The sequence below is a fragment of the Leucopleurus acutus genome (assembly GCF_964270905.1).
Source record: "Leucopleurus acutus genome assembly, chromosome: 2".
Lineage (NCBI taxonomy): Eukaryota > Metazoa > Chordata > Mammalia > Artiodactyla > Delphinidae > Leucopleurus > Leucopleurus acutus.
The window spans coordinates 64,720,147-64,738,496 of record NC_139143.1 but is presented as its reverse complement, the minus strand read 5'-3'; the positions used below and the strand labels follow the sequence as shown (position 1 = coordinate 64,738,496).

General features: G+C 35.1%; 1 protein-coding gene across 5 annotated transcripts in view; it reads left to right on the top strand.

Moving 5' to 3' along the window:
• The window catches only part of SUCO (SUN domain containing ossification factor), a 76,366-nt gene extending 58,313 nt beyond the window's left edge, over nt 1-18,053 (top strand). For all 5 annotated transcript variants that reach the window (XM_082832367.1, XM_082832366.1, XM_082832363.1 and 2 more), the window contains 6 exons: nt 2,131-2,218; nt 4,943-5,047; nt 6,605-6,759; nt 7,362-7,453; nt 14,888-14,943; nt 16,051-18,053. In XM_082832367.1, coding sequence (XP_082688493.1) covers nt 2,131-2,218; nt 4,943-5,047; nt 6,605-6,759; nt 7,362-7,453; nt 14,888-14,943; nt 16,051-16,494 — 940 coding nt within the window. In that variant the 3' untranslated portion in view covers nt 16,495-18,053. The remainder of the gene's footprint in view (nt 1-2,130; nt 2,219-4,942; nt 5,048-6,604; nt 6,760-7,361; nt 7,454-14,887; nt 14,944-16,050) is intronic.
• The last annotated feature ends 297 nt before the right edge of the window (nt 18,054-18,350 follow it).

Below are 18,350 nucleotides of genomic sequence, written 5' to 3'. Positions count from 1 at the left end.
TTTATTCCTTAAGTATCCAGCGTCCTTAGGGCTTTTCCAACATTTTGTAACCACCTAGGCACTCAATGCCCAGAATTTCTGAAATGCTACCTTTTCATAATCTTCTTAAATTAAAATGCTGCTGATGAAATGTCACTAAGGTCATCATTATATCCTAAAAGGGGTTTCTTCTTAATTCATACATATAATTTATTGGCAAATTTTCTGTGGGTGTGTGTGCATGCCTACATCATACCTGTTCTTGCCTCTCCCCACCCCCAACCTATTTGCCCCACTAAAGGAACCACAGAAATCACTAATAAATCTTTCTTTAATTGAGATGTAATTGACATATAATATTGTATTAGTTTCAGGCATATAACATAATGATTTGATATTTGTATATATTGCTAAATGATTACCACAATAAGTCTGGTTAATATTATCACCACATACAACTTTTCGTTTTTCCTTGTGGTAAGAAATTTTAAGATCTACTCTGTTAGCAACTTTCAAATACACGATCCAATATTATCAACTATAGTCAACATGCTGTACATTATAGTCCTGTTACTTATTCATTTAAAGTTTTACCTTTTGACCCGCTTCATCAGTTTTGCCCACCCCCACCTTGGCAATCACCAATCTGTTCTCTGTATCTATGAGTTCAAGATTTTTTTTCCTTTTATTTAGATTCCACATGTAAGTGAGATCATATGATATTCGTCCTTCTCTGTCTAACTTATTTCACTTAGCATAATGCCCTCAAGGTCCAACCATGTTGTTGCAAATGGCAAGACTTCCTTCTTTTTTATGGCTGAATAATATTCCTTGGTATACACATACCACATTTTCTTTATCTATTCTTCTATTGATGGATACTTAGTCTGCTTCCAGGTCATGACTATTGTATATAATGCTGCATTGAACATGGGGGTACAGATATCTTTTCAAGTTAGTGTTTTTTTCCTTCAGATAAATACTCAAAAGTGGAATTGCTAAATCATATGGCAGTTCTATTTTTGATTTTTTGAGAAACCTCCATACTGTTTTTCATAGTGGCTGCACCAATTTACGTTCCCACCAACAGTGTACAAGGGTTCCCTTTTCTCTGTATCCTCACCAACATGTTATTTTTTCTCTTTTTGATAATAGCAATTTTAACAGATGTGAGGTGATAACTCATTGTGATTTTGATTTGCATGTCCCTGATGATTAATGATGTTGAGCATCTTTTCATCTATTACCTGTTAACCATCTATCTGTTTTCTTTGGAAAAATGTCTGTTGAGATTCTCTGCCAATTTTCTTTTTTTAATGTTTTATTTATTTTTGGCTGCATTGGGTCTTTGTTGCTTCACGCGGGCTTGCTCTAGTTGTGGTGAGCAGGGCTACTCTTGTTGCGGTGCGGGGCTTCTCGTTGCAGTGGCTTCTCTTGTTGCGGAGCACGGGCTCTAGGTGTGCGGGCTCAGTAGTTGCAAGCACGCGGGCCCTAGAGCGTGCGGGCTTCAGTAGTTGTGGTGCGTGGGCTCTAGAGCGCAGGCCTCTAGGTAGCCTTTTCATTAAGTTGATGGTTTCTTTTGCTTTGTAAGAAGTTTTTCAGTTTGATGTAGTCCCACTTGTTTTTTTTTGCATTTATTGCCTTTGCTTTTGGTGTTAAATCCAAAAAACATTTCCAAGACTCATGTCAAGGAGCTTACCGCCTGTGTTTTCTTTTAGGAGTTCTGTTGTTTCAGGTTTTATGTTCAAGTCTTTAATACATTTTGAGTTAATTTTTGTGTATGGTATAAGATAGGGGTCCAGTTTCATTTTGTTGCATGTGGCTATTCAGTTTTCCCAGCACCATTTATTGAAGTGACTGTCCTTTCCCCACTGTATATTCATGGGTCCTTTGTCATAAATTATTGACTATATATGCGACTAGTAAATCTTTTATAGCAGTGAGGAACATAGAATTGATGTTGAGGTAGCAAATACCTCAAGGGACCTCTTTATTTTACCTTTGTAAGTTTTCCTGTATCGCACAGGGTTCAGTAAGAGTCATTTTCAGAAATACGGATTTATCTTATATATTGAAATCAGAAGTGTGTTTCCAGTAATAAATTAATAAATAAGAAATTAAAACCAATTTAAATCAATTCTTACTCCATAGGTACCGAAAACAAATGGAAGAAATGCAAAAGGCTTTCAATATGACAATAGTAAAACTTCAGAATACTTCAAGAATAGCAGAGGAGCAGGTTGGTCATCTTCATATCTTATTTAATTTTTATATAAATTTCCATTGAATTTTGTAGGATCTCTCTGGTAAGAAGGATAAGTAATGTTGGTTCACTTTTTCCCTGATAGCTGATGATTAAGCTGTAATGTGATGTTTTCTAGCTGTTAGCATCAGTATCTGCTCAAGAGAAAATTTTCTTGAGCATTATTTGTATTACATTTCAAGATTTGTATGTATGTGTATGTGTGTAGAAGTGCAGTGGACTTTTTGGCAACTTTGTTAAACTCTAAAATCATTTGTGGTTTTCTGTGTAGACAGTTTTATTGGTTGCAAATAAACAGCTCTATTTCTTTTTAATCCTTATACCTTTTTTTTTTCTTCCTTTTTCCTCTTATCTCTTGCCTAGAGCTGTACAGTGATGCAATAGGACTGATAGTGGCCATTCCCCTGTCTTGTTGATTTTAAGGGATTGAGTTCAGTATTGCAGCATTAAATGTGATGTTGATTAATAAGTTTTTATAGTGTGTTACCATCATGAAGAAATTTTATATTTAACTTTTCTAAAAGGTTATTTGGGACTAAGGGAAGGTGAGGTGAGGTGAGGAGGCCTCAGGTTGCAGAGTTTAGTTGCATGTTACTCCCAGTTTGTGACATGTTATAATTGTGGTTCTACACACAGTTTTTCCCCACCCCTCTTTTTTTTTCTTTCTGAAATTGAGGTTTGAAAGTTGTTTACATATTCTTAGTATGAGTCCTTTATCAGAGACAGGCTTTGCAAGTATTTTCTCCCAGTCCATTACTTGTTTTGTCATTCTCTTAAACATATCTTTTGAAGAGCTGAATTTAATTTGTTGAAGCCCAATTTACCTGTTTTCTCTTTGCCTAACCCAAAGTCACAAAGATTGTTTTCCTCTGTTTTCTTTTAGAATTTGCATAGTTTTAGTTTTACATTTGGTTTATGATCCATTTTAATTTTTACGTGTCACAGAGTATGGATCAAAGTTCCTTTTTTGTGAGGGAGGGGATTGAGAAACATGAATATTCCTTTCTTCCAGCATCATTTGTGGAAAGGACTATCTTTTCTCCACTGGATTTCCTTTGCGCTTTTGATGAAAATCAATTCACCATATACATGTGGATTTGTTTCTGGAATTCTCTTCTGTTTTGTTCATCTGTATCTGTCTTTTTGCTTATACTGCACTGTTGTGATTACTGTAGCTTTATAGGAACTCTTGAAATCAGGTAGAGTGAATCCTTCAACTTTGCACTTGTCCAAAATTGTTTTGGCTAATCTGGATTTGACTAATACAGATTTTAGAATCAGCTTGTCAGTTGCTACCAAAAACAAACAAACAAACAAAAACCTGTTTGGATCTTGATGGGGTTTGTGTTGAACTTAGAGATCAATTTGGAGAATTCACATGTTAATAGTATTAAGCCCTCTGACCCATGAACACAGTATTTATTTAGTTCTTCATTAACATTTTCCCTCTGTATTTTCTCTTTATATTTAACATCTATGCTTTATTAAAGACTTGTTTAAGTACTTTTAAATAATCTTGTATATCATTAACACTATTGGAAGTAAATCTTGATTAGAAGTGTTAACCAATTTAATAACTGTAATAACTTATCTTTTAAAACTGTCTAGAATTTCTCAGTGTTTGTCAAAAGTGAGTCAAAAGAAACAGTTTAATGAATCACATTCAGCATTTTAAAAATATGAAGTAGGATAGAAAGTACCACAGTGGATCACAGTGAGGGAAGTAAGTGAAACTTCTTGTTACAGTTTTATACATCCGCCTACTCAACCCCATATACACAGTGGAGACTTAAAGATTACTTAAATCTAAGTTTGAAAAACTTAGGTTTAGAATAATAAATGGTTATGTAGCTATTTCATAGAGGGTCCTAAATTAGAGTTAGATTTCCTTGACTTCTTTCTGCCCTCTTTTCCTTCTTCCTAAATTCACTAGTTAGTTGAAATTTTCAGTACAGTCTACCTAACGTAGGTTCATGACCATGAGTATGTTGCATAAGTCTCTAAAATATGCATGCGATATTTTAAATAAAGACATGTCAGTTGATTATAAAAGTTTCTAAAATTCAGAGCTGTAAAGATGGGTGTTTTTGATGAATTTCTTTTCACTGGTTGACTAGAGGATCTGTTGTAGTTTTTTGACTATGTGACATCCTAAGTTCCATCCTAATATGCTGTGAAATAGAACTTTTAAAACCTTTTTGGTATGAGCCTGCTTGATATCCAGAAACATTCTTCAAAAATTTTCAACATGTCTTTGTATTGACTGCTTTGGTTTAAAAAAAAAAAAAAAGCATGCTTGACAAAGTGACTATTCTGCGTATAGCTCGTTATATACTGGTTTAAACATATGGAGCCCATATTAACTTGAAAAGCAGTTTATTAGCGTCTGTTAGACAATATTCTACATGGTAGCAGTGAATGGTGAAAGGTTTTTTGGTTTTTGGCTTTTGTTTTTTTTGGCTCAGGGCAGGGGAGGAAGGTTGAATAGTCTTAGATTCTTGAAGTGTTTTATGTTTTTTTTTTAAATTTCTGGTCCAAGTTTACAGTATTCATTCATTAAGAGCTTCCTATTAATATGTCCCCCCCCCCCGCCCTGAGGAATTTAACAGTTTTCCCAGATTTTTTACTTGAATTTATAATGCAGTTAAAGTACACATGAAACACAAAGGAAAATAATATTTATTTCCTCCTTTATTATAGGATCAGCGGCAAACTGAAGCCATCCAGTTGCTACAGGCACAACTGACCAACATGACACAGCTTGTTTCAAATTTGTCAACAACAGTAGCAGAATTAAAACATGAGGTAATTGTTATTGATGGTATTGTAGGAAATGGTGTCATAAAGGCAGGCTTCGTATCTAAGAACTTTAATCGAAGAAGATTGTCATTTATAAAGAACTTTTTCAGAACACCAGAATATGGCATTTTAAAGTTTTGGAAATATATTAATTATCATAAACTTTTGGAAAACACGGCTTTCATAGTTTAGGTCTAAATTACAGTTATAAAGCAATTCTGTTAAGCCTTTTGTAAACCATTGGTAGTTGCAATATGTACTTCATTTTCAGTTCAAATAGGCTTATTAATTGCTTAATGAAACAAATTTTTCATTGATTTAAGCAGTATTTATTGAGCTACCGGTGTGTGTGAAGCATGAGCTGTCCAGTTCTAGGTTGAGGCATACAGCAGTGAAGAGTCACTAGCCTCACAGGGCCCTCTCACCTGGGGGAGAGAGGGAATACATACAGTAAATATATATGACGGACAGTGGGGTAGAGAGTGAAACTTGTGTGTGTGGACTGGTGGTGCTTTAAGTGTTGCTGCTTTAGCTACGGTGATGTTGGAAGGCTTGCCTGAGGAGGTGGCATTAGAACTGAGTGCTCAAGAGGAGTTAGCATCCACACAGAGCCTGGGGTCAGAACAAACTTGTTAGTAGCAGAAGTAGGGCAAAGGCCTGTGACTAGAAACAGTGTAATGTGTTTGGGGTCAGAAAGAAAGCTGGTGTGGCTGGAGCAGAGTGAATGAGAGAAGTAAGGGTAAGAAATGAGTTTAGGAAATTGGCAGAGACCTGGTCATGTAGGCCTTTGTAGGCAATATAGAGTTTGAATTTTATTCTAATCACTGCAAGTCATTGAAAGTATTCAGTAAAGAAGTAACATGGATCATCTCATTGAAAACACTTTGAGAAACTCCCTGTTTGTTGCTCTATAGAGAACTGCCTCTTAGAGACCAGCAAGAGTGGAAGTGGGGAGGAAACCAATTAAAGAGGCAATTGCAATAGCCTGGGTGAGGTGATGTTGGCTTGGACTAGGATTTTAGAAGTGGAGAACATTGTGAAGTTGGTGAATTCAGGATACATTTTAGAGGTAGAAAGACATGCCTTGCTGAAAGATTGGATGTGGGACATGAGGAATTAAGGGTGATCCCCAGGCTTAAATCACTGGGCAATTAGTGGTTTAGTTTTGTAAGGTGGGAAAGATAGGTAAGAGCATGATTTTTTTTTTTTCTTACCAAGGAGAAGATAGTACAAATGAAAAAATGGAACATATGTGGCAAATAATGATTGAAGAACATGTTAATGATTGGTGAAAGTCATATTATATTATATTAATTGTATTATACTATTTTAAAAACTTTTCCATAGGTTTGAAAATTTTTAAAGAATGGAGGGGGGAGAAGAAAAAGTAAAACATTGCCTTTGTAGTACATTTTCAAAGAGCATGCCCTGCATTTACAGTTTTGAAGCACTCTGAAAAAAAATGTTTAAAATGATTTGTCCTTTGAACTTTAGATCCCATTGTATTTTTTTCTAATATGGTTTTCAAATTATTATTATTATTAAGCCCTCTTCTCATCTCAGGTTTCAGATCGACAAAGCTATCTTGTCATATCTTTGGTTCTCTGTGTTATCTTGGGACTGATGCTTTGTATGCAGCGTTGTCGAAACACTTCTCAATTTGATGGAGATTATATTTCAAAACTTCCTAAAAGTAACCAGTATCCAAGCCCTAAAAGGTAAGGCAGCATTATATTTCAGTTTTCCTCTTATTTTTATTTTTTATTTTTTGGCCACTCTGCGCAGCATGTGGGATCTTACTTCCCCGACCAGGGATCGAACCCGTGCCCCTTGTATTGGAAGCACGGTGTCTTAACCACAGGACCGCCAGGGAAGTCCAGTTCCTCTTATACCTTTGAGAAATTTGAGCAAATAAAGGATACTGAGATAATTTCTTTCCCCGTATGATTATCTTGAAACTAAAATGTTAAAAACATCATTGGAACTAGTGAGATGGTCCTATGCATGCCTGGAAGGTTCTATAGACTCTAATAGAGAAAACACTGATAGTAAGTGTATAAAAACCCTTGAAATGGTTGTGAAAGATGCTTCAATGTGGAATTTAAAGGGGGGAGGAGGAGAATAGGTATTCTAATACAACACCTTTTAGAGAATGATCCTTAAATTTTTTTTACATGTGTTATCAATAACTGGAGTGTTACTTTAGAGGTTAGTCCTATGTGGTATGTACAGTTCTCTAGCATCTGTCTAGCCCCAACTACAGAGTAAATTACATGTATTTTACTCATTGTGCCCAATGTTGTTTTTTTCTTAATGTTAGGTGTTTCTCTTCCTATGATGATATGAGTTTGAAAAGGAGAACTTCATTCCCACTTATCAGATCCAAGTCTCTACAATTAACTGGGAAAGAAGGTAGATTTTTGTGGATATGTACTATGTGTATAGAAATGTGAATCTAGCTTCCTTCTAGCAGAAGCATAATGTCAATGTTGTGTTCGAGACCATCTGCAACAGAACAGTGGGTATAAGTAGCCTTTGTTTGTGCGGTGTCAAAGCTACTTTACCATTTCCACACTTTAAATCTTTGCTCCTAAAAGCCCAGAGGGTGGGGTGGGGGGCTTAGTGAAATTAGCCATTGGTAGCCTTATTTGCACATGCTCCTGTTTAGAAGTATTTCTTTTTAGAAAGGGGTGTTTGAGAAAGTTCAGCAGATATGGAAAATCTGAATGTGCTCCCATAGTATCCTGTGCTTATCTGCCTTCTCTTCCTGTACAGGTAGGACCCCTTTTGTCTCTAGTTTAGGTCTGTGAGGCACTTTCCGAAAAATAAATCGGGTCTTTCTCTTTTCATAGCCCAGGGTCTATAATAGTATTCCATTGTCTAACACTTAATGAATACTTAAATTTAAATGAATGGGTGTGTACTGAGTGGTTGTTTTCCTGTATTAGTACTTTTTATAATTAGTACTGTAATTAGTGCTTATTGAGAGACTTATCTTTATAGCAATATTAAAATAACCAAATTAATGATATATTTCAACTAGTGCTTTCTTAATCATTGGATTCTCTTTCTTTAGGATTTAGTAACTGAGCAGCATGTTTCAATTGATTCAATCATTTAAGCAATCATTCCTGAGATTCTCTGGTTTACTGTTATCACAAAACTTTACAGACTTAATCCATTACATGTGTGTTTACTTACGACTAGTAAATTTCATCCTAGTTCCTGCCTTTTTCTTTCTCTTTTTTTCTTCTTTTGGCTGATGTGTCTTTTTATAACTGAGTTTTTTAAATGAAGTGTAACTTGTACAGGAAAGTGTACTTATCATATGTGAAGCTTGGTGGATTTTCACAAACTGAACATACCTGTGTGACCAACACCCCGATTAAGGAGCAGAACATTATCTAGCACCCCAGAAACTTCCTTGTGCTCTACACTGCCCATCCCCTCTCAGTATAGCCACTACATATTTTGATATTGTGAGATTCACCATGTCATTGAGTATAGTTGTAGTTTGTTTACTCTTATTCCTGTATAGTATCCCATTATACAAACATACATTATTCATTTACATTGGATTATTTCAGTTTGAGGCTATTACATATCTTTTGGCGAACACATGAACACACATCTGTTGGATATATACCTAGAAATGGGATTGCTGGATCATAAGATTGTGTATATGCCACCTTAGTAAATACTGCCACACAGTTTTGCAGAGTGTTGTATGAATTTGCCCTCCCATCAGCTCTTTTTGAGAGTTCCATTTGTTCCATATCCCTATTAACATTTAGTATTGTTGGTCTTTTAGCCGTTGTGGTGGGTGTATGTGCATTACTTATTTGAGCTGTGTTCATGTGATTAGGAAATATGTTGAGATGTTTTTCCTTCTCAGCATTTCTAGTCTCATATCAAATTAGTTGAAATCCTATTTTACTATTTCTTTTCTCTATGTCACTCTTCAAAGCCAGATAGAATAGCCTTTTGTACCTGAGAATAGAATTACTTCTCTTTTAAACAACTGTGTCATCTTGGTTCATCTTTACAGTTAAAAAAGTTGAGTACAGTAGGCAGGAAGCTGGCTTTAATTCTGATTCCACTGTTTGTTAATTCATTTATTTCTTCTGTTTGAGTTAAATCTCTTCTTAAGGCATTTATTATAGTCTACTTTGATTTTAGCCATCCTGTACTTGCCTTATTTTTAATTCTAAGCTCAGTGAGAAGGGTCCATGTCTTATTTTGTTTTCTTACTGTAGTAAAAGACATGTAAAATTTACCATCTTGAGATTTAATTTGCTCTTAAAAATTTACTTTTTAAGTGTATAGTTCAGTAATGTTAAGTATATTCACAATGATGTGAAACAGATCTCCAGAACTTTTCCATTTTGTAAATCTGAAACTCTATATCCATTAAACCAATCCCTTTTTTCCTCTCCTCCCAGCCCCTGGTAACCTTCGTTGTTTTTTCTGTTTCTGTGAATTTGAATATTTTGATAAATAATATGATTCCTCTTAGATGAGTTGTCTTTCTCTGACTGGCTTATTTCATTTAGCATAGTGTCCTCAAGTTTCATCCATGTTGTAGCATGTGACAGGATTTTCTTCTTTTTCAAGACTGAATAATATTCTGTTGTACACATATAATCATGTTTTGTTTATTCATCTGTTGATGGGCATTTGGGTTGCTTCTACCTCTTGGCTATTGTGAAATAATACTGCTGTGAACATGAGTGTGCAAATAAATCTTTAAGACCTTGCTTTCAGTTCTTCTGGATATATAGTTGACCCTTGAACAGAGCTGGAGTTAGGGGCACTGAGTCTCTGCGCAGTTGAAAATCCATGTATAATTTATAGTTGACCCTCCATATCCATGGTTCCTCCGTATCTGAGGTTCTGGATCCGCAGATTCAGCCAACCACATATTGTGTAGCACTGTAGTATTTACTGTTGAAAAAAATCCACGTTTAAGTTGACTCATGCAGTTCAAATCCACGTTGTTCAAGGGTCAACTATGTACTCAAATGGGATTGCTGGATCATATGGTAGTTCTATTTTTTGAAGAAACTTTACAGTGTTTGTCATAGTGGTTGCACCATTTTACAGTTCCACCAACAGTGCACAATGGTTCCAGATTTCTCCACATCCTCACCAGTACTTGTTTTCTATTTTGATAGTAGCCATCCTAATGTATGTGAGGTGATATCTCATTTTGCTTTTGATTTGTGTTTCTCTGATGATTAGTGATGTTGAGCATCTTTTCATGTGCTTGTTGGCCATTTATAAATCATCTATGAAGAAATGTCTATTCAAGTCCTTTGCTCATTTTTAAATCAGGTTATTTTTTGTTTAATTGTAAGAGTTCTATATATTCTGGATATCAATCCCTTATCAGATATATGATTTGCAGCTATATTCTCCCATTTTGTAGGTTGCGTTTTCACTCTGTTGATTGTGTCCTTTGATGGACAAAATTTTTTTAAGTTTGATATAGTCCCATTTGTCTATTTTTGCTTTTGTTGCTTATACTTTAAATGTCACATCCAAGAAATCATTACCAAGGCCAATGTCATGAAGTTTTCCTTCTGTGTTTTCTTCTAGGAATTTTATAGTTTTAGGTTTTATGTTTAGGTTCTTAATCCATTTTCAGTTAATTTTTGTATATGATGTAAGATAAGGGTTCAACTTCATTCTTTTGCATATAGATATCCAGTTTTCCCAGCACTATTTGTTGAAGAGACCGTTCATTCCCCATTGAGTGGTCTTGCCACTCTTGTTGAAGATTATTTTACCATTTGTGAGAGGATTTATTCCTAGGCTCTTTTTTTTATTCCATTGGTCTGTATGTCTCTTTATACCAGTACCACACTGTTTTGATTACTGTAACTTTGTGATGTGTTTTGAAATCAGGCAGTGTGAGTCCTCTTTTATTTTTTAAAAATTGTTTTGCCTATTTAAGATCACTTGGGATTTGATATGAATTTTAGGATGCATTTCAGCAAAAGAATGCTATTAGGATTTTGATAGGGATTATGCTTAATCTATAGATCATTTTGGTAGTATGGACATCTTGACAATATGAAGTTCTCCAGTCATGAATGTGAGATGTCTTTCCATTTTTTTGTACCTTCTTTAATTTCTTTCATCAGTGTTTTGTAGTTTATACTTTGATTTACGTCTCTCACTTTTGTTGACCAGCCAGGTGGACCAAAATTGTTTTGATTTTTGTAAGACATTTTTATTATAAAATAAGTGAAATACAAAAAAGTGCACAAAACTGAAATGTACAACATGCAAAGTAATTATAAAGTGAACACCTGTGTAACTAACACCCAGATCAAGAAATAGAACAAGGCCAGCACTTTTGGCATTGTTCCTGTAGAGATAGCTACCTTGACTTTTGAAATAGTCATATTCTTCATTTTCTTAATAGTTTTACCATCAATGTTTGGATTCCTCAACAATATAATTTGATTTTTACTTGGTTTTGAGCTTTTCATAAATGGAATCATACCATATATACTTTTTTGCCTTTCTTTCAGCATTCTATTTGTGAGGTTCATATACATGATTATACTTCATTTTCAATATTGTATAGTATTTCAGTAACTGACTAAATCACAATGTAGTTATCCATTGTACTGTGTTGTTTACAGTTTGGGGCTATTACAGATAATGCTGCTGTAAACATTCCCTTTGTTTGTATACCGGCACATAGTTGCATGAGTTTCTCTAAGAATATTACCTAGATGTAAAATTGCTGGATTGTAGGGTATGCTTATCTACAAGTTATAAGATAATGGCAAACTTTTCCAAAGTGGTCATATCAGTTTATCCTTCCACCAGTACCATGAGAATTCCCATTATTCTATGTTTTTACCAGCACGCACTTAGAATTGTCAAATTTTAAAGTGTTTAACCTCATTGCAATTGTAATTTGCATTACCTGATTACTAGTGGGGCTGAGCATTTTTACTTATGCCGTTTATTCATTTGACTTTCCTGGGCATTAAAGGTTTTTGCCTGTTCTTTTACTGGGTTGTTTCTCTCTTTCATACTGGTTTATAGTTATTTTTAAGATTTGGATTCTAATTGTTAGTTGGTTAAATGTTGCAGATATCTTATTTCATGTAGATATCTATTTCACTCTTGACAACCTATTTTACATGGAGTCTTTTTTAAAAAAATATTTATTTATTTATGGCTGCATTGGGTCTTAGTTGTGGCACGTGGAATCTTTTGTGGCTGTGCACAGGCTTTGTCTAGTTGCAGCAAGCGGGGGCTGCTCTTCATTGCAGTGCGCGGGCTTCTCATTGCGGTGGCTTCTCTTGTTGCAGAGCACCGGCTCTAGGCATGCGGGCTTCAGTAGTTGCAGCACGCGGGCTCAGTAGATGTGGCGCATGGGCTCAGTTGCTCCATGGCAGGTGGGATCTTCCCAGACCAGGGTTCGAACCCATGTCCCCTGCGTTGGCAGGTGGATTCTTAACCACTGCGCCACCAGGAAAGTCCCACAAGTCCCCTTTCAAATCACACTATACTACTTTGCAGGTAGTATGAATATTTTATAATAACAAAATATTCCTAATTCCTCCCTTCAATCCCTTATATAATTTGTCATTCTTTTTATTTCTATATAAGCATGTATAGTTACATAAGCATACCCAAATACATTGTTGCTATTATTGTTTTGAACAAGTTGTTATGTTATGGATTAAGAAAAGTTTTTTATCTTACCTTCACTTACTCGTTCTCTGATACTCTTCCTTTTTTTATGCAGATCGGAGTTTCTGACCTGTATTATTTTCCTTTCTGAAGAACTACTTTTAACATTTCTTGCAAAAGCAGGTCTATTGGCAACAATTCATCAATTTTAGCTTGCATCTTTGATTTTTTTGAAATTTGTATATGAAATGCCTGGGTGTAGTAATTTTGGCATTTGTCTTTCTTGGTATTCTGAGTTTCCTGGATCTGTGGTTACTGTCAGACATTAATTTGGGGAAATTCTGTCATTATTACTTACAATATTCCTTCTGTTCCATTCTCCTACTCTTGTCTTTCTGTATTCTCATTACTCATATGTTACACCTTTTGTAGTTGTCCCGCGGTTTTTGGGTATTCTGTTCATTTTTTAAAATTCGTTTTTCTCTTTACTTTTTAGTTTTGGAAATTTCTATTATCATATCCTCAGCCTCAGTTATTCTTTGCTCAGCTGTGTTCAGTCTACTAATGAACCCATCAGAGGCATTCTTCATTTCTGTTACTGTGTTTGATCTCTAGCATTTCTTTTTAATTCCTTTTTAGAATGTTTCTGCTTACATTATCTATCTGTTCTTGGATGTTGTCTACTTTTTTCCACTTAAGTCCTTAGTATATTAATCATGGTTTTTAAAAATTCCTGGTCTAATAATTTAAGCATTCCTTCCATATCTAACTCTGGTTCTAATGCACGTTTAGTCTTTTCAAACTGTGTTTGCCCCGTTTTAAATGCCTTATAATTTTTTGTTGAAAGGGGAGTATAATGTACAGGTGGTCCCCAACTTATGATGGTTTGACTTAATTTTTCAACTTCACGACGTGTGAAAGCAATATGCATTCAGTTAAAATAGTGCTTTGAATTTTGACCTTTCCCAGGCTAGTAATATGTGATGCTGGGCAGTGGCAGCAAGCTCTCAGGACAGAAATGACTTCTGTGTTCCACTTGACTGTCTGGGTTCCTACTTTTTCCTTCAATTGTGGCCTGGAATTACTCACTTAGTCTTGACAGCCCTTCAGTGCTGTTAGTGATTTTTTTTTAAATTCATTTAATTGCTTGAGGTTGATCTGAAAACCATTAACAACCATTCCTAGAAGTACACGTCATGTTTTTTAAAAAAGCAATTTGAATGAGATTAGTAATCTGATAGAAATGACTATTTAAAGGAATCTTTGGATACTTTTATATATTTGATGACTTTCTCAACAAATTTCTAAGACAATGTAAAAAATTATAATTCGTTGAATCATGTTATTAGATTTCTGGTACATGAACTTTTATAATGAGTTTGCTACTTATAAACTTCTGCCTACATCAGACTATAAATCATCTACTTTTAGTGGGTTGAATAGGACTGAAGTCTCAGAGTGCCTCTTTTATATGCGTATTTATCTTGTCAGGATGGGGGTGGCATAGAGCTGTCGTGAATGTGCTTAAAGTAATGAAATTTCAGCAACCTAAGGCCAGTATTTCTAATTTACTCACCATGCCAGAGTGTTCATTCACTATTGCTTGATTGCTGATACTGCATATTCAAGCTATTTTAAGATTTTGGAGTTCATAGTTTTGATCACAATAAATCATAGTTTTGATCGCAGTAAATCATAGTAATAAACAATTAGAAAAAACTTCTTAGATCTCCTTTTGTATGTTCCTTTAACTGGCTTTCATACAGTCACAACTGCTTGTTGCACAGTTAACCCATATTTGCAACACAGTATAGTCTTCTGGAAAAATATTCAGATGATCTATAGGTTTGGTATTAGCTTACCTGGAATGTGATTTTTCTCATTACATATAAGAGGGTAGAGCTGGCCCAAACAAGGATCCTTACTGTGTTGGCTGATAGCTGATAGCCAACACAGTAAGTTAAAAACTTAAGTTATTTGATGATGATCAGTGAAGCCCAAAATAAGAATGGTGCCCTCTCCTAACTTATTGCTTTTGGCTTACTAATTTCAAGTGTATAAATATATGATATATATATATAAAAATTCATTGGTTCTGTTAAGAAAATAATCATAAAGGGATAATATTTATAGTATTTAATCATAGTATAATCTACATTTTATGTCTGCTTTTTTTCTTACTTATAGTAGACACAAATGATCTGTACATTGTAGAACCCCTCAAGTTCTCTCCAGAAAAAAAGGTAATGTTTTGTTTCCTTTTAAGTATATTGGTGTGTTATGTGGGTGTAGATGAAGAAATAGGTTGAAAGTTTTAATATAACCTTTAAGTGGTCCTTAAACTTACTGTTTATTTTCAATCATGATAATGATGTAAATGTTTACAGGGGTCAGCAAACTATGACCCATAGGCTATATATGGCCTGTGGCCTGTTTTATAGGGGCCTGAAGCCATTTTTAAAGAGTTGTAAAATAAAAAAGAATATGCAGAGAGAGAGTATGTGACCTGAAAAGCCTAAAATATTTACTATCTGGCTTTTACAGAAAAAACTTGCTGACCCCTGGCTGATTGTCTGACATGCACTGATAATAAAGAATGACTCAGTGTGTGTGCTATTCCTGTAATCCTCACATCAACCTGAAGACGATACTCTCCCATTTTTTAAGTGAGAACACTGAAACTCAGAGTTTGTATCTTCTTTAAATGACTCATTAAATAGGTGGCAAAAATCAGACTGTACTTAGGCTTTTTTGGTTACAAAGTGTGTGCTTTTTCCATTTTGCCTCTTAAAGTAAGTTGTCCTCATTTTGATTAGAGGTAATTGTCTCCAGGTGAAAGGACTTAGCCATTAGAACTTAACTATCTTGTAACTTGGCCCAAGTTACAAGGTAGTATGTGGCGAAGTTAGGATTGAAATAGCCTAGGATTCAATCCTAACTTCACCACATACTACCTTGTAACTTGGGGAGGGAATTAAACCTGTGAACCTTGGTGTTTTCATTTGGTAACCAGGGACAAAATATTGATACTCACCTTTCAGAGTTAGCAAGTAAGATACACATGAAAGCAACTAGAATGATGTCTGGCACATAATAGGCATTCAGATTTTAGTTATCGCCCCCTAATCTATATTCAGAGGTGGCAGATAAGAGTTTGACTGAGTAGTATTTACAAAATGAAAAGGTAATTATGGTATCTGTAAAGAACATAACAGTATGTCTTGCTATTTATAATACTCTTTTACTTTCCACCAGGAGAGGGCACTTTACTCCAGTAGCTCAGCTCTCTGAATTTGGTTAGGTAACTATTGGAGGTCTAATTCCTACCCTTTCTTTTCCTTGTGTTATAGAAGAAACGCTGCAAGTACAAAACTGAAAAAATTGAGACCATAAAGCCAGCACATCCATTGCACCCTATAGCCAATGGCGACATAAAAGGAAGAAAGCCTTTTACGAACCAGAGAGATTTTTCTAATATGGGAGAAGTTTATCACTCTTCTTATAAGGGTCCTCCGTCTGAAGGAAGCTCAGAAACTTCATCACAGTCAGAAGAGTCTTATTTTTGTGGCATTTCAGCTTGCACAAGTCTGTGCAATGGACAGTCCCAAAAGACAAAAACTGAGAAGAGGGCTTTGAAACGAAGGCGGTCTAAAGTCCAAGACCAAGGAAAATTGATAAAAACTCTAATACAGACTAAGTCAGGATCATTGCCAAGCCTGCATGACATAATCAAAGGAAACAAAGAGATCACCGTGGGAACACTTGGTGTTACAGCAGTCTCGGGACATATTTAAAATTAATCGAACTTTTCATACTGGAGACTTTTGTTGTTCTTTGAAGAACAGTCTGTGGTATTTGAAGGGTTTGGGGGAGGGAGAAAATATTACTGGGAAAAGTATTCAGAAATTATGATTCCTGCCTTTTTAAAAAGTAGGTGGGATTGTGTCAATCTTGGTTAGTGAGCTGCAGTTTTACAAGGCTGATCACTTCCTACAAGGACAATGGTAGACATTTTATAAAGATTTTTTTCACAGATTAATTACTGGGACAAAAGTAATTTGGAAGCCCAGTTCCTTGGGTGGGATAGGAATGAAAGCCTAAACCTCTTCCTTTAGCTTTGTTCCTACTTCTTGCACCTTCCCATATTTATGTGCCTTTTGTCTATTTATAATGCCACTGGAAGAGGAGGGAGAACTTTTCCTGTCATTTGATTTCTTTTATAACTTTGTTAGTTTTTTGAAGCTGCAAACACTACAAGGCTTTAATGTGATCTGCGCCTGGAGTTCAGTAAAGATCAGTAAAGACAGTGTAAAGATCCTAAAGACTTGGCCAACTAGACCTCTGTTTAGCAAACTCACTTGAAACAGACACTTGATGGAATTTTTACATCTGTTCTTTTAGGTAAGTGGTGATGCTTTTGATGTTATTTTCATTTAACTTATTCACACTAGTTTTCTTTGGTTACTAATTCAATGAGAAGGGGAAGAAAAAAACGACAGGATCTTTTCTTGAAAATAACTAGTACTTGCAAATAATTGTTTTATAAACTCACCTTTTAAACACATTTAGCCACTTTTAAGGGTTTTCTTTAGCTACATTACATTTTCAACATTCACAATAAGCACTAATCCTCCCAACTTTCAGATCACTGTTTTCTCTTACAAATGGAAAATTCAAAGGTTTGTCAAATGAGTCCAGGTCTCATAATCACTGCCTATGTATATATGCACAGAACCAGCTAGTGAGTTTGTCAAGCCTTGTCTAATTGGTCAAGTCTAAAGGGATTATTATTCCTTGATGTTTGCTTTGTACTGGCTACAAATGTGCAGAGATATACATGTGTGATGTCAATGGGTTTGTCTTCGTCTTTTTTCTTTAAAAATAATTGGCAGTGACTGTATTTGAATCAAATCATTTCTTAAGTATGTGTTTGTACAGTAATGAGTGAAAGTGGAAAGTTTCTTTTTGAAAGGGAGAGAATTGACCGTTTTGTGTTGCAAGATTTAAGTTATTGAGCACTTTTAGTAATAACTGTTTTTAAACTTGTCTAATACCTTTCTGGGGGTATTGGTTGTAATGTGACTTATTTAAAGCCTCTTTTGTTTAAGTTGCTGCTTTAGGTTAACAGTATGTTTTAGATGATTTAAAATTTTTTCCAATCTGTACAATTAGCCATTCAGAGCAAGAGGGCCTGATTGTATAGAAACCCATTGAAAAGAGGTCCAGATGAGAGCAGAGGTAGAGCGGGAAGTTACACCATCTGTGTGCAGCATCCAGGGTTGTGGAAAGAAGACTTTCAATATGTAACTACGGAGCTGTAGTGCCATTAGAAACTGTGAATTTCCAAATAAATCTGAACACTTGTCTTTATTAATTACCGGCTCTTCTGTTCTTTGAAAGGAGAACTTTTACAAACTTGTTACTCTGAACAGATTTGTTTTTGCCACTTTTAAAGTTAAATACAGCAGCATCCTGTTAAATAATTAGTCACATTTCAGCCAACTACAAACTGATTGAACTTTGACAGAAACATTTTGTTCCCTATACAGTCAGAATTTCACCATTTCAAACACTGAAATGAGAGTTTTGAATATTTAGTAGACTACGTTTATGTGCTTTTCTCTTATTAGGTGCCATCTTTAAGACTACT